At 46.9% G+C, this 16,058-nt stretch overlaps 1 protein-coding gene across 1 annotated transcript; it reads left to right on the top strand.

Moving 5' to 3' along the window:
* Nucleotides 1-230: 230 nt before the first annotated feature.
* On the top strand, nucleotides 231-15,141 carry WBP2NL (WBP2 N-terminal like). Its single transcript, XM_024197717.3, has 8 exons — nucleotides 231-312; nucleotides 5,333-5,441; nucleotides 7,152-7,287; nucleotides 9,317-9,409; nucleotides 10,321-10,527; nucleotides 11,107-11,235; nucleotides 12,965-13,041; nucleotides 14,096-15,141. The coding sequence occupies exons 1-8, from the start codon at nucleotides 254-256 to the stop codon at nucleotides 14,141-14,143; spliced, it is 858 nt and encodes a 285-aa protein (XP_024053485.2). The 5' UTR covers nucleotides 231-253; the 3' UTR covers nucleotides 14,144-15,141.
* The last annotated feature ends 917 nt before the right edge of the window (nucleotides 15,142-16,058 follow it).

Raw genomic sequence — 16,058 nt, 5'->3', positions numbered from 1 at the left:
TGTCTGCCCGTCCGTCCCATCCTTCTGTCTGTCCATCCCTCCCTCCGCCCCTCTGTCTGTCCATCTCTCCAACACCGCCCCATCTGGCCAGCCCCGCGTCTGCCTGGCGCTCTAGCTACCCAGCCACGCGACTACCCCCGCCCGCGGGGACTCGGGATAGAGCCGCGGGCGGGGCTGTGCGCGATGAGGTCACGGGGCGGGGCCGCGGCATAAGGCGGGGAGGGGGGGGCGCTTGCTGCCATTGGCCGGGAAGATGGCGCTGAACAGGAACCACTCGCAGGGCGGCGGGGTCACTGTCCCCCCCGGGGAGAGGTACCGGGGCGCGGGGGGACCCGCGCGTGCCGGGTGGGGCGCGGCCCCTCCCCTCCCCTCCGAGACTGAGGCGGGTCCGGCCCGAGCCGAACCAGATCCCCGGCCCGGCCGCCCTCTCCGAGCCCCCTGCGCCTGCCCTGGCCGCAGCGCGCTTCGCCCGGCCCCCGCGCAGCGGCCCGCCTGGTCCGGCCACTGGCCCCAGCCCGGGAGGATCCGATGTCCCCTGCTCGGCCGCCCCGGGCTGGGCTTTTCCCGGCCCGCCCCCGGCGCAGGAGTTGAGGCGCTTCGTTTGTTTACGTTGTGGGCGCCGCGGAGGCCCCGGCCCGGGGAGCGGAGGGACGGGGAAGGAGGGCTGCCCTGCCGCTCGGGTCTCGCCCTTTGGCCCGGCTGAGGCAGCCCTGCCCGGGATACTTGCTGTTGCGGATTAATCCGTATCTAACTTCAGTTCTTCAAACCCGATCCCGGTAGCTTCAGGCCTGACCCAGGTGCCATCGGTCACTGACTGCCGAGTAATTAAAAAGTTGGTGGGAAAAGTGGGTGTGTCGGGCAGTGAGCGGAGGGGAGACTGAGGGGGCGGGGTGCGTAGCACTGTCAAGCTCTTTGGGGGAACTGCCCAGAGGCCGCTGGGAGATAAGCAGTGATTAGATCATTGCCCGGATAAACCCAGCTTCCTTTAGCCCACTCTCTTTAAGGAGCTTTTCTTCTCTACAGACTGTTTCCTTGACTTCGGCATCAGTTTTTTCCTGTGCTCTCTGACCAGCTCCCAAGTTGGCAGCAGGGCAGTTTGTTTTTTCTGAAAGCTGTTGCTCACTAATAATGGGCGTGACAACCCCAGAGGAAATGCATAGGCGTGAATCTGTAGTCACATGAGCTGCAGCTTGTCAGCAGATTAGTGTCTGAGCTCCATCACAAGGCATTACCTGCACTTTCATTAGCAGTGTGTACAATACTAGGTCATTAGCAACATCTGCATGGGTTTGGGTGTGTGCTGAGGTTGCAAACAGGGAAGTAGTCACTTTCTGAATAGACCTGCAGTAAATTACTCCAATAAACATACTCTTAAATATTAAACGTACCTCTAGTTTGAGACCTAATTCTCCCTGTCCACAAATATGCACTAGCTTTAAACAACTGAGGTAGGTACAGGAGGTACTGACTTTCTAGCTCCTATTTTGCTTTTTCCAGATGAGATGTAATTCTGAGTCTGACTGCTCATGGCCATTAAAGATTCCATAGTATTCTTATGGGACTATGCCCAAAACAGCCCACCACCAAAATCAGTTCAAACTCTGGGCCTCCTCACTTCATTAGTGTACCTCTTAAGGAGACTACAGGAATACTGCTATTTTGGTATCCCTAAAGATACATCTAGACCACTTCTCATCTCTCTTCTGGTAAATAGTGAGCTGGAGAGGAGTGATTTGGACAAGCCCTGTGTTTTCCTGGTCTAATTCTGTATTAAGGTTTGGCACAATTATTCACAACTGGTGAACCATCAAAATAAAGCAGCACCTTTACAGACATTAATCTTTTGCATTAAGCTGCACCCATGGTAGTAGTATTAGATTGTTTATTCAACCTGTTGTTCGTGCTTGGGCTTTCCCAAGCTACTGAACGTTTTTTCTCTCTCCTTCTTTCTGTTTATCTAGTATAGATGTCATTGGCAGTTGGTCGTTTCAGACCTAGAACAACCATTGCAACTGCCCCGTTTCCCTCCTGGATAATCTGCAATCTGAAAAGATGGAAGATTTCAGAGTTTGGGAATGAGCCCATAGGCCGGAGTGGCCATGGTGGTGCTTCCTGTGTTATCCAAAATGGTCTTGGAGCTTGAGGCTGTGGCTTGGCCCTAAGAGCACCCTGACGGATGGTCAATGTCTGGGCTGCTGGTATAATCTAAAGGCACATAGTCATGCTAATTCAGGCCCTTTATTGATTTTTTTTTTTTTTTTTTTTAAAGAGGGAGTTTTACCAAACTTGAAACAAATAGAATGATTTTGTGCCATTTAAAAACAATGGACTCATGGGGTTTGTTTGGTTCCCTGGCTGCCCCGAAACAGCTGCACTGGGTTAGTGCATGAAAAAGGAAGTAAACCTGGCTAAAAATCATGAAACTGGTCAGCCTAGTTTCACTATTCAAGCTTGGTATTTATTTACTTGTATTTCAAACAGCATCACTGGTGAAAAGTCAACAGCCTCTGGGCAAAATGGTTGTATGTGAGCAGTCTGCTTTCAAATATGATTGTATGTTGGCCTATCCCTGTTGGGGAGATGTACCCTAATCAGTACCACCAAAGTCAATCACAAGTTCAGTTCCTTGCAATGTAGGTGACAAAACAGTAACTAATAAGTAGGGCAAGGGTGGAACTAGCAAAATGCTGTCTCTGAAGATGGGGAAGGGGGTGGGTTTGAGCAGAGCAAACTCCTCACCTCCTTGTAGCAGGAAGTAACTTCACTTATGAAATCCAAACCGGGTGTCTTGGGATGGTACTGCCACTAGTGCTGGACCTGATCTGCAAGTCAGGAGGCAATCTGCTTAAATTGTGTGAAGGTAGCTCTGAGATCCTGGACAGACACAAGACATTGAATGGAGAAGTGTGGGAAAGAAAACTGCCTTCTAGATTACTAAATTGTCCTTTAAGCTGGGTGAATAACAGAAAAATAAATGAATAAGTAATATTATGAAGCTCAAAACTTTAAAACTTGTCAAGTAATATTTGGCAAATGTTATATGACCAGCTGTAGTTTTCCTTGTAAGCTGCTAGGCCATCTTGCTGGACAGTATATAAATTCCCAACAGCAGCAGAATTTCAGTCTTCTTCAGGGATGGGTTTACATCTCAAAACCCAAAAACTCCAACATAAATTAAATAAACCAGGTCCTGGCCCCTTTCCAGATCCTTCCCCATATCTGCTACTTGTTGACCTCTTAACTAAGAGCCAGGTGACTTGCCAGAATCACTTGATCTCTGACCTCAAACCCATTACCTGGGATAAAGCTTAGTCACAGGTGGGGTGAAGCCAATTTGCCTTAAGGGGCCAGCCCTCCCTGTGACAGTCCTATATTTATAAGTAAAATTGTTCAGTAGGTTTAGTGTAATTACCACTGCACTGATATACTAAAAGTATTAAGTGCTGTTTTACCTACATACGTATAAAGTATGATTAAAAAAAGCTCTTTAAAAAGGCACATTTTAAATTGGATACATGAGTTATTTTTATACAATGTAAAAGTGACCTATGAAATTTGCTGCCATAGAATATTGCTGAGGCAAAGAGTTTGGTGGGATTCAGAACTGGATTAGAGATGAGCAATTGCCCTAGTTAAGAAGAAATGTCTCCCCATAGCATCTGAGAATTGGAGAGAACCTATTAGGCCTGTGGCTCTGGAGCCATATGCGGCTCCTTACCTAGGCACTGATTCCAGGGCTGGAGCTATAGATGCTAACTTTCCAATGTGCTGGAGGGTGCTCACTGCTCAACCCCCTGCTCTGCCCCAAGCCCTGCCCCCACTCCACCCCTTGCCCCAAGGCCCTGCCCCTTCCCCTGAGCCTTGCATGCCCTCACAGCCCTCCCTCCCCCCATAGCATCCTGCGCACTGAAACAGCTGATTGTGGTGGGAGTAGGTGCTGATTGGTGGGGACTGTGGGCAGGCAGGAGGTGCTGGGGAGCTGATGGGGGGGAGGGAAGGTTGCTGATGTATTACTGTGGCTCTTTGGCAATGTACATTGGTAAATTCTGGCTCCTTTTCAGGCTCAGGTTGGCTACCCCTGTATTAGGTCATTCAGTCTGTCCCTCCCAGCCTTGCAGGAGTGTGACTAGAGTATTGCATTTTCAGTAATACCCTACATTTCCCTCAGTCCTTGACAGCTACACCTTTCAGGTACTTGTGGATTGTTATCCTGTGTCTCCCTTAAATAGTTCCACTAAATGTTATCCAGCTTTCAGTTGTTTACTTCAGAAGCAAGTCCCTTTAATTCTTCCCTTTCAATAATTTTGCTGTTTTCTAATTTGCCCATATTTCTATAGCAGGGTCCCTAAAACTGAATGGAGCATTTGAAATATGGTTTCATCAAGCCCTATGTAGCCACCTCATCTATGATGCCTCTGTACACTGCTCAGGATTGCAGTGCATTTTTTGTTTGTTTGCTGGCATAATACACTGCAAACTTGTCACTCCCTAAGTCTTTCAGTATTTCCGCTTCTCTTTGATTGTCTGTTTTGGATCACTTCCCCCACGTTTTCCCAAATTGACTTTTTCTACTCTCATTTGTTATCCCTAAGTCCCTCTATATTATTTCCTGTCATTGCTAGTGTTCACGGGGTAGTGTCTGTAGCAAACTTCACTAACGTGTTGGCTCCCTGTTCTAGATCATTGAAAAAGTTTAAACCCCACCACTAGGAACAGTGTTTCCCCAGTTCTCCTATCCCTGGATGCATTGCTCTTTATCACTAATCTTTGCTGATAGTCCTCGGTCATTTACAGGAAATAGTGACCACATCTGTAGGTAGCCTAGCTATGAAGAAGCGTCGTCTTTAGTACAGTTGACACAACTGGGGTTGCATTACTGGGGTTATGCTTTCCTGTGTAGCATCAACATACAGAAACTGGACTAGTCAGACAGGGACTTACTCTGAAGCAACGCGCTTATTCCAGAAAGAAATATTGCAGTTAGTTGTGCTTATTCTGTGCTGTGACCTTTTGTACTGAATCTCTTTCAATGAGAAATGAACGGTTTCCCCAACAACTGTCTCAAATGGCTTTGGAAATGCAGGGAGAAACAAACTGTCCCGAGGCTAGAGGCTTCCCTTGGCAGAGTAGGGTTGGGTGCTCTACTTATTGAGAGAGTAGCGTAAACGGTGCATGCATACGCAGAGAGAGAAGGTGGGATCCATATCTGAACTGAGTCTTTTAGGGAAATGACCTGTTCCTTGGCATGCCAACTAACGTATGTTGATTGCACATGCTTTAGGACTGTTTGATACTATGCATCCCTGATGTCTGTCTCTTCCTCCTCCTGCAGTATTCTTAAGCATTGTAAAGATGTGGAGCTTTCCTTCAGCGATGTGTCTGACAAGGCTGAAATCTTCAAAGGCACCAAGAAGGGAATGGTATACCTCACCCCCTATAGGGTAAGTCTTGAGCCAGCAGCATTCTCCCACAGGCTTCTAGTCCTGGAGGCTTGTAAATGATTGGCTAAATCTCCTAGTTATGAGGAGGCTAGAAATTCAAGATGGGAGAGGGTGGTGGAAATGGGTCATGCTTGTCCTATTCTCCACAGTCCTCTTTCCCAGCTAGGGCCGGTGCCAGATTGTTCTCTACAGCATGTTTTCATGTGTCTTTTACATTGTCCTGTTTTCAGTGTCAGTCAGTGGGGCTTCCACTATTTCCTTTGAAAGTCTCCTTCAAAATCCTTGCTGGGGGGGGGGAGAGAGAGAGAGCCAACCAGCCAGCCAAAAACCCTCCATACGCACATCCAAAGTCTCTGTCCTGAACGTCAACCACTGTTTAACTTGGCTTCTCAGTTCTCATGGCTGCTGCTGTATGTAGCCTTTTAAACGGGAACAGGAGTTGACTTATAATGTACTCTAGATCCACGCAAATGGGCATAGGCTTTGACCTGTTACGGCTTATCATACAGGCACAGTGGACTAACCTGATTGAAACAAACCCCTTCTTAGTAAACATTTGAAAGCTGGGGGCAAAAAACCCTCTCCTGCTGTTCCAGGGATTACTGAAGGGGACTATGATGCTTCTGCAAGTGTTTTGATGAGTGCAAGTACAAAGGACTAGGGGAAACTTCAGTGTAGTCCAAAAAACTGGACTAGGAAAGCCCTGGAGAACCTCCTAAAGGGGTCAGTTCTGTACTGGCTTGAGGGATGGACAGTAAATCTTTCCTGTCTTCAGTCCTGTGGCTTCTGATGTGGCTCATACAAAATTTTGCATGCCCACAAGTATTCCTCATCCCTTTGGGCTGTATCCAGTCTTCGAGTGCCAGCAGCACTCTAGAATTCTTCACTTAGCCGGTGCTTCTCTAGAGACAGTCACCAAACGAACTAAGCTGGTCTGAATTCACAGCTTTTGGTTTGTAAGTCTGTAGATGGACACTGCTCATTTGGTTTGAGTGTCCTGTTTTGACTTTAGCTTTAACTAGATATGATGCACTGAATCTGCCAAAGCACTGGACACACCAATGAGTTAGATCCCGGAAGGGTGTAATAGCTGTGAAAGATGCAAGGCGGCAGCTTTCCTGTACGCTGCAGTGAGTTACACATAGCCTGTGACTTTATCTCTTTTTAATGAGAGAGGGAATGTTAGGCCAGGGCTCTGCTCTTCTATCCCCTGCCTTTGGTTTTCCTTATTTAAGAATGATCATAGTAACTGCTAAGTTACTATTCAAACAGGCTGCTAGATTTGAGCAGAAGGACCACACATCTAAGCAGTCCAGAACTTCTGGTCCACTTCAGTGCAGTGGAACTTCAAGCTGCAGTGCTGCAGACTGTGGCACAAAAATAGTGCAGTGATTTGAGGTTTTAAAGGGAGAAAATATTTCTTAATTTACATGGTGTCAACTGCACGCTACTGTGGAAGTTACACATGTTTCAGGTGTGGGAGCCCTACATATGTGATTGTCAAAGTTCTTTTGGATCTCTCAGGATGAAAACTGTTATGTAGCTGTAGAATAGGAATTTGCATGTATAATTGTTCCAGAGCTGTAGTTTCTCTTTACCAGCTTTTTAAAGCAGTCTCTGCTTTGAACACTCTTGAAACTGCCTGTTTCACTCTAGGTATAAAGACTGATTGTAAATTAACAACTTTAAAATGTCCCCTCTATCTTGCAGATGATCTTTGTGTCTAAAGGCAAGGACCCCATGATGTCCTTCATGATGCCATTCTACTTGGTGAAAGGGTGCTCTGTTGAGCAGCCTGTCTTCGCTGCCAATTACATCAAAGGCGTGATCCAGGCTGAGGCAGGAGGTGTGTGTTAATGCGTTGCTGCTCCAAGCACACTTAACTGAGCTTCCCAAGTACTTTTTCCCTTCTGCTGAATTTCTAGCCCAGGGCTTGTCCACATGAGAAATTGACTGGCATAGCAATAGTGAAATATGCCAGTCAATTTCCCCACTTAGGCATGTCCTAAGTTTAGTGGAAAGCCCCCCAAAAGCCTCGTAATGGATATTTTTGTCCAGTATAAACTTGTAACCGTGATCCAAATGTTATAAGAAAATTACTTGATCTTTGAATTTCTGCATGTGTTAGTTGCTTCCTAGGCTCAGTTTGAGAGGGAGTTGGAGGGGGTAGGCGAGTGATGGGTTCACCAACTTCAACTGTTGATCTTGTTGGCTGCTAGTCACGACTGTACAAAGTGAGCACGCTTCTCTGGAGATCAGCAGACCTTTCTTCGCTGAAATGCGGGCGTGTGCATCTCTGTATATCACTGGTTCAGACTTGACCCCAAGCTAGTAGTGGCTGAAAATTACCATCTGACACTTGTGATGCCCTGTTTGAAATGACTTGGTGGTCTTGTTCTAGTTCCTAGTAGTCATCTCAGAAACAACAGTCACAGTTGGCACTAATTGTTGGCACTTACAGAACAAAAAATCAGGACAAAAAAGGGCCCGAGACAACTCCCCTCAGTCATAGTACTAGCTCCTCTGGGGTCGAGGCACCTGGGTAGGAGAGGGCGATGTGTTGGGAAACCTTACATCTCTGCTGGCTGCTTCTGTATTTGTTCTAGTGAGGACTAGGTCTCCAGGCTGTGAATCCAGCACCTTTCCCTGGCAATAAAATCACTCTTTGTGGAGATTCTGCTATAGTAATGGTGACTCATGTCCGGGTCACTCTGGCTCTTGAGTAGCTAGAGCTTTCTGCATAATCTATTCTGCACGTACACTGCAGTGGTCTCAGATACCTTTTTTACTATGCCAGTTCATTTGTCATGCTTCTTGAAATCCTTTCCTTCTACCCCAGCCTTTCTTGCTGGCTTGGGGTGTTGCTTCATGATGGGAAGTATAGCGGTAGGTTGCTGATTCTTTGGGTAACTTGCCCAAGCTTAACTACTACTGATAAGACAATAGGAAAGAATAAAATTTGAGCAACGCAGTGTTTAAGTGTGTTGTGGAACCAGCCACTCCCTTTCAATTTATATGCCTGATGGTTATTTTTTTTATTCCTCCTCTAACAATGTGCAGAAAAACCCCAAACTTCTCATACAGTCTCTCCGGACAACTTTTCTTGGCAGAAGTTAATCAGACAAGGGATTTTGGAACCTGGGCTTTTCGTTTTAAAACTCAAACTTTAATCTCCCATCTGACAACTTGTTTTAAAAACTCCCAATTTGCTTTATCCACGTGTCCTCCAATAAGGAAACCCACCCTTTTGTACAGTTTGGGTGACTTATCTTGGGGTTTTAGCATGTGCTAATGAATTTCTAAAAACTCCCGTTAGGCCTAAAACTGGGTAATCTTTATCTAAGCTGATCTGCTTCAAAGAGGGTGAAGAGTCTGCTGATGGAATATTTGATTCCAGTCCTGGCTTCCGTTTCAGGCCCTGATTCAAAGTCCATTTAGTTTGGTGGAAGGGCTCCCATTCAGTGGGCAGGCTCCCGCTGGATGAAATGTGTCCTTTCTACATCGTATTTATAATTGGATTCTCTGTTAGCCTGCCAGCAGAAAATATAGATCTACAGCAACTCTTGCATGTCCATATTTTAGACTCTCCTTTTAAAAAAAATAAGGAAATACCCAGATAAACCCTCTCCTGGTCTCCCTGAGATTATCTTGTATACAAGTGGGCTGAGTGACCAGTGCGAAGAAAGCTGGTGGTGCCGTCCTGCTGGCAGGTCTGCAGTAGTTGTCCAAACCCTGTTTGGTCTCTTGTTTAAGTTGGGAGCTTCTAGAAAACAAATCAACTAATAATCCGTATCCAATTTCAAACTAGTTTCTTGGTGTTAATCTTTCAGAGTATATTTAATGGTTTCATTTGTAATTCCCACTTTCTCCTTTAGGGGGCTGGGAAGGGCAGGCTTCCTTTAAAATGACCTTCAACAGCGGAGGAGCCATTGAGTTTGGACAATTGATGTTCAGGGTTGCCACTAATGGTAAGTGACCTTCAGAGGTGTGACTATTCTTTAGCTAGAAGAGTTGGCTGGAAAACTAGCTTTTGCTGCAGTAAACTCCTTGGGGTGAGCAGGGGGAATAACCCTTCTAAACTTCTCAATCAAAAAAGATTGACTTTTCCATGAGAACTTTTGTCTTCATTCTACACCCTATTGTTGGTCTTAATGCTCTGGTTTTGGAAAACTGAAAAACTTAATATTCCCAATTCTTGGAATGAGCCCCCTATTCCCTTTTTAAAAAAAAAAAAAAATCTTTTCCCCTCTGTCTTCCAACTGGAAAAAGTAGGAAAACATGACATTAGTATGGGGGAACTACTCTCACACTTAGCTTACCCAACCCTATTTTCCCAAAGGGGAGAAAGTGTATTAAAAATGGAGTGGAGGGAGGAAAACTTCCTATTTTTTGGCTTCCAAAAATTGATGATAAATCTAAACAAAAAAATTCATTTTGGCTGGAAACAAACTTCTTGTATAGATTTTCCTGATCAGAAAAACTTCTTAAATGTGTGGGGTTTTTCCCTTAATGAAACCACATTCTTCGGTGGAGACGTTTTTGGCGAGCTTTAGTGGCTAGTATCTGTGTAGATATTGCAGAGCCGGGTTAATCTGAGTCATCTCCATAAGCTTTTCCCAGCTCAGGGTCCAACCCTGCTCCCCAGCGTCCAAGCTGGCAAAGCTAACTACCACAGCAGTGTGTGAACATGGGAGAAGAAGAGATTATTGCTAGATGGGTTTCAGGCAAAGCCATTGCTCCAGGACCCAGTGACTCATAGCTCTGTTGCAATGACAGATCAGACTAAATTAATGTGACCATTATTTCCTTTTCTTTGCTTCTCCATTTTAATTGCATGACAGTGTGCTGAGTCAGACTTGCTAAACTTAATTCTTTTTAGCTTCCAGAGGGGCTCCTGCCCAGAATACTGGCTATGGCTATATGCCTGCCTTTGGGGGGTACACCCCTGCTCCAGGAGGTTATTCACCTGCACCAGGGGGCTATGCCCCCCAGCCAGCTAATGGACCTTCCCCTTATGTGCCCCCACCAATGAATGGATATGGACCAGCTCCACAACCCATGGGATACCCTTACGCACCACCTCCAGGTAAAGCCTTCTGATGGGCTTCAACCTCTTGTAACATACCAGTGTTGTGTGAGAGGCAGAGTGCACGTGCTGTGTGTACTGGGAGCTGTAAAGGACTGTGTCAGAGTAAAGAACACAAGAGTCCATCATAGCTGGGGGATGACTTGTATAGCAGCAGCCCATTCTCTCTGAGCAGCATTGTTAGTCTTATAAGGGCCCTGACTCCTCCGGGTCACTGAAGCATTTCCTTGCAAGGACTGGGGTGTCCTGGTAAAATCCAGCTTGAGTATCGTTGCGTCTCCCTAGAGATCCAGTGGGACAGGTAATAAAGGATACGACATCCTAAGCTGGGTAACACCTTCTGGCAGAGAATGGCAGGCAAATTCGGGGAGTGATTGTTGTCTGCAAAGCCCTCTGGGGTCAAAGGCGCTACAGCCATATAAAATCCTGCTGTGGAGCTGCTGCTGTTTAAGCTTGGGTGACTTGTCTTAATCTGTGTATATCCGCTCTGGACAGAAGCAACAGGCCTGTAAACTAGACCTGCAATATGTCCCACAGGAATGGTTTAAAGCACCTTTTTAATGTGTCTCCTTTCTACAGGCATGTACCCACCTCCTCCTGACATGAACCCCCTGTATATGGCTCCTCCTCCCCCCTACCCTGGCCCTCCTACTGCAGGACCTTCAGCTCCCACAGCCCCTACAGCCTGCATGGAGCCTGGAATGCCAGGTAAGGGAGCGGGAGGGACTCTCAGGGTGCAGTTCCAAAAGGGATTGTCTCTGGTGTAGATGTGAATGATGGAATTTCTCTCGTTACAGGCTCTTTGAGTCACCCTGTCAAGGTTCCTTCCCCACTCTGAACTCTAGGGTACAGATGTGGGGACCTGCATGAAAACCTCTAAGCTTAACTACCAGCTTAGATCTGCTTTTGCTGCCACTACCCAAATTATTTGAGTTATTTGGGAAACTCTGTCTACCTCTCCCCCCCAGAATATCTCCCTCCCAAGTACTATAATCCTTCCCTGGGTAGCCTTGAGAGACTTCTCCACCAATTTCCTGGTGAACACCGACCCAAACCCTTGGATCTTAAAACAAGGAGAAATTAACCATTCTCCCTCCTTTCCCCCCACCAATTCCTGGTGAGTCCAGATCCAACCCCCTTGGATCTTAAATCAAGGAAAAATCAATCAGGTTCTTAAAAAGAAGGTTTTTAATTAAAGAAAGAAAGGTAAAAATCATCTCTGTAAAATCAGGGTGGAAAATAACTTTACAGAGTAATCGGATTTAAAGAGCCCAGAGGAACCCACTCTAGCCTTAGGTTCAAAGTTACAGCAAACAGAGGTAAACCCTCTAGCAAAAGGAACATTTACAAGTTGAGAAAACAAAGATAAACCTAACACGCCTTGCCTGGCTGTTACTGACAAGTTTGAAATATGAGAGACTTGTTCAGAAAGATTTGGAGAGCATGGATTGATGTCCGGTCCCTCTTAGTCCCAAGAGTGAACAACCCCCAAAACAAAGAGCACAAACAAAAGCCTTCCCCCCCACCAAGATTTGAAAGTATCTTGTCCCCTTATTGGTCCTTTGGGTCAGGTGTCAGCCAGGTTACCTGATCTTCTTAACCCTTTACAGGTAAAAGGTTTTTGGTGTCTCTGGCCAGGAGGGATTTTATAGTATTGTACACAGGAGGGCTGTTACCCTTCCCTTTATAGTTATGACATACCCATTTCTAGGCAGTTTGTGGTGGGTGGGGGAGGATGACATGGCAGTTCCCAGCACTGTACTGGTTCTGTCCAGCATGAGCAAGTTCCTTGCTCTCATGAGCAGGCCCAAAGTAAAAGTAAGAGAGCTGGCTCTGATGTTGCAAACTGGTCCTCTTGCCACCTTTTGTCTCTAGAGTCTGCTTAAGAAAGCTGTGTTAAAAGGTATGACACACAGAAGCCACCTGCTATAGCAGGAAGGAGACCCTACTGAAAGTGTTCCCTGGGGATCCTTTTGGTTGGAACAGGAGGTCTGTGTTGATGACCACAGGTACAGGCCAAACTGCTGCCGAATACTATCCGTTGGAATTGGAGATGTAATGTTCCAGATCGTTTTATAGTATAGCATTATGCCTGGCTAATGTCCACAACTATGCCGTGGTTATCTTAAGGCTAAAATCAAGAGTGACCTAGCTGATGTGAGGGGAGACTTGTCTTACTCCCAGAGAGCTGTAAAGCCCAGGATATCTGTTAACAAGGAAGCATTGTCTGGTGGTTTAAGCACAGCTGGGAGATGTGGGTTCTGTTCCCTGCTCTGCTACAGACTTATTTTGTGACCTTAGGAAAGCCAGTTAACTTGTCTGGGACTCTGTTTTGCCCACCTTAAAAACAGGTATTCTCTCTTTTAGGTGGGGGCTGGGAAGCTGAATTCACTATTTGTAACACTTAAGAACACTTGTTTTTTGCCTTACCCTGTAGGTGGCAGTAAAGCAGCAGAAGCAGCTTCGAGTGCCTATTACAACCCAGCCAATCCCCACAATGTCTATATGCCTATGGTAAGCAACATTGAGTTGTCTGTTGGGCTGGAGGGCAAAGGGGTAAGTGGAACTAACGCGCTTGCTGTTCAGCTGCTACAGCTGAATCCTGGGCAGCTTGTCATCCTACTGCAGCAGCTGCTCAGGTCACAGCGCATAGTCCATGCTGGGCCACAGCGCACCAAGTCTAGTATCCTGCTTCTGGGTGTACCTAAGCAGGCTCTTTGCCCATCTAGTCTAGCTGCGGGCAGTGCTTGATCCTCAAGAGGAGAGTGGACCCACCCACATGCACCAGATCAGTTGAACTTAGATGGGTCTAGGTGTCTCATTTCTTTCTGACCCCCACAGGCAATTGGCTCCCCAAAGCAGGAGGTTTACGATCACGACTATGCTATTTAGAAATGATCTAGCCACTCTTTCCTACAAAGAAGGCTCATCAAAATACTCATGCTTAATCACTGTTCCTGGAATCAGTCTTAGTATTTTTCTGATCAAGAAGGCAGGGAACTCTAAGACCTGCACGAAAGTTGTTCCTGTACAGAAACAATATATTTCTCAGCTTCTGCAAGAATGGGGGTAGCCAGATATAGGAACTTAAAGGGAAGGGATAATGCAGGTTTAGACTGTTCTGGGCCAGGGGAGACGGACAAGATCTGTCCTAACAAACTGCCACAGGAACCACAGTCACTGTGGAGGGTGAGAGGAAGATGAGGATTAAAACAACATCCAGTCACAGTGCTGCTCTTAATGAAGTACACACATCCTGATGGGCTTTTAAAGGGACACTTTTGGTGTTCATCTTTTTTGTGTGGTGCCTCATTTGAAGCATTATGGGAACTGGCAAAGGTTCTGGGATGTAACTGAAACTGGGAAGAAACACCCAGGGGTAGCTGTAGCCTAACATATAGGCCCCGCCCCTGTCACTGTCAGCTCAGTATCTCTCAAGCTGTAGCCGATGGCAAAGGTTGGGTGCATAAGCTAAGCCTGGGAGTGCCCGGAAAGCTGAACAGCTACACACAACACTGCTGATTGTAGATCGAATCAGTCACCATGTCTGTTTCTTCTCACTTTGCAGGACCAGCCGCCTCCTTATGCACCTCCTGCTGAGAAAAAGAACAACTAACAGAAGGAACCCACCCACCAACTGCTCACGTTCCTTCTCCCCAAAGACACTTCTGTCCTCACCACCACCCCCTCAGTTCAGTGTATCTCTAGGCTTCATGTGTGTCTAATATACATGCGTTGGGTGGCCTAACACCCGCCCTCTTTAAACACTGAGTGTGACAATACAAGTGGAACAGCAAAAGCGGCAGCAGCGTTTTCCTGCCTGATTGCTTTCCATTCCAGGGCCAGAGCACTGTCCCTCGGAGGCTTTTGCCATGAATTTGAGGGGAGGGCTGAAATCTTAGACCAGCAGAGCGAGCGCATCACTAACGTAGGACTAAAACATTATGGCTTCTTGATTTTTGAGTGAAGGAAAATGGTTTGAGACAGTGGTTTTAAACTTCCTCTGAGGCAACCGTAAGTAAGAAGGAAAGAGGCAATGGGCTGCTGCGTTTCCCCATGTTGGTATAAAGGAGGAGCATGTTACATTTTTCTTGGGTGCTCTTCCCTTTGTAAGGGAATCGAGTGAAGTGCTGGAGGCTTGTCACCTCAGCTTCATTGGAACTGGGCCACGTTGTAACCTGGGAGACGGCTCCTGAGACACACTCAACCTAGTTAAGCATTTTGCAGTGTGGGCTTCAGTGTGGAGAGGCCAAGAACAATGCTAACTAAGCAGTAGCAGCAAGGGAGTATGAACTGGCTTTGGCTAAATCACTGGCCCTGCGGAAAAGAGGAGCAAACACAGGTGCAGTTTTACACCTACCTTGGACACAGCAAAGCCCCCCGCATGCATCTGTCTCCTTTCCCAGGAAACCTGCCTCTCTCAAAACAGGAGATGGCTAGAAGAAGTGAGATGCCTCACTTGCTGGGGTGTGCAGACATCCAAGGATGCCTGGTTCTTCCTCCTCTCCCCTCTATTGTGAGAAGCTTCTCTTCTGTATTGTAAATGTACTTCTGAGGAGAGGGGGATGTGTTCAGTGCAGTGGAAGCGAGACTCTGGCCACCTGCAGCAGGTGGACACAATGAAAGACTTGGGAGGAACCCGTGCATCTAACCTGGAAATGGGTAGTGGCTTTCTAAAAGCAGTACGCCTGTGTAGATGGGCAGTAGAAAAGCAAATTGGGACTGGGTGGAGGGGAGTGGAATCTGGGCTACAGAGCTCTGAGCAAATGGGAGTGGGAATTAATCCAAATCTTCCTTTCATTCTCCTGGAAACTGGCCCCTCTGTGCAGCAGTGCTGTGTGCAGCAGCAGCCATGCTGCGGGTGCGGGTGAGTGAGAAGTATTAAGGTATTCTACTCTGACAGCACATGTTTCACCAAGGAGAGAATAACCTTTGGCAACAGCCTCACCATAGGGATGGGGTCAGAAGCTATTGCTCTGACTACTGAGCAACCTCATCCCCTGTGCTGGCTTCCTTAGGAAGCACTGGGTGGGGGCGGAGAGGGATCTGTCTTCCCTCCACGTGTAACTAAAGCCGTGCTGGTGTGAATGTGCTGGCATCTGAACAGTAGTGGGGGTGAGGAAGAGAATCTCAGTTGGTGGGGTGGGTTGGTTTGTTCAATGGTGGTGGGGTAACTGGATGGTTCTTTACTGCTTGCATGGCATCCCCCCGGGGTGAGACAGTGCCCGTTCACCAGTAATAACCAATATTGTTTGTAATGTAGCTGTTACTACTAACCCTCAGCTGTTACTGAGAATAGAGCAACTCAGTTGGGACCTTCTCTTCTCCCTTAGGAGCTGAACTTGCTTTCCAAAGAGAATCACACTTGTCTAGTGGAGCACCTCTGATTCCCAGTGTAGGGCCTGCTCAGCCCCTCCCCACCCCCTGTTCTCACTCAGGGTAGGGACTGTTTGTTTGTTTGTTTTTAGTTCCTTTGCTCCCTATGTGCTAGGCTATTGTACAAGCAAGGCTCACACAACGTGTGTGTATTC

Source organism: Terrapene carolina, unplaced genomic scaffold (genome assembly GCF_002925995.2).
Source record: "Terrapene carolina triunguis isolate 2854851 unplaced genomic scaffold, T_m_triunguis-2.0 Scaffold247, whole genome shotgun sequence".
NCBI lineage: Eukaryota > Metazoa > Chordata > Testudines > Emydidae > Terrapene > Terrapene triunguis.
This window is presented reverse-complemented; position numbering and strand designations above follow the sequence as displayed.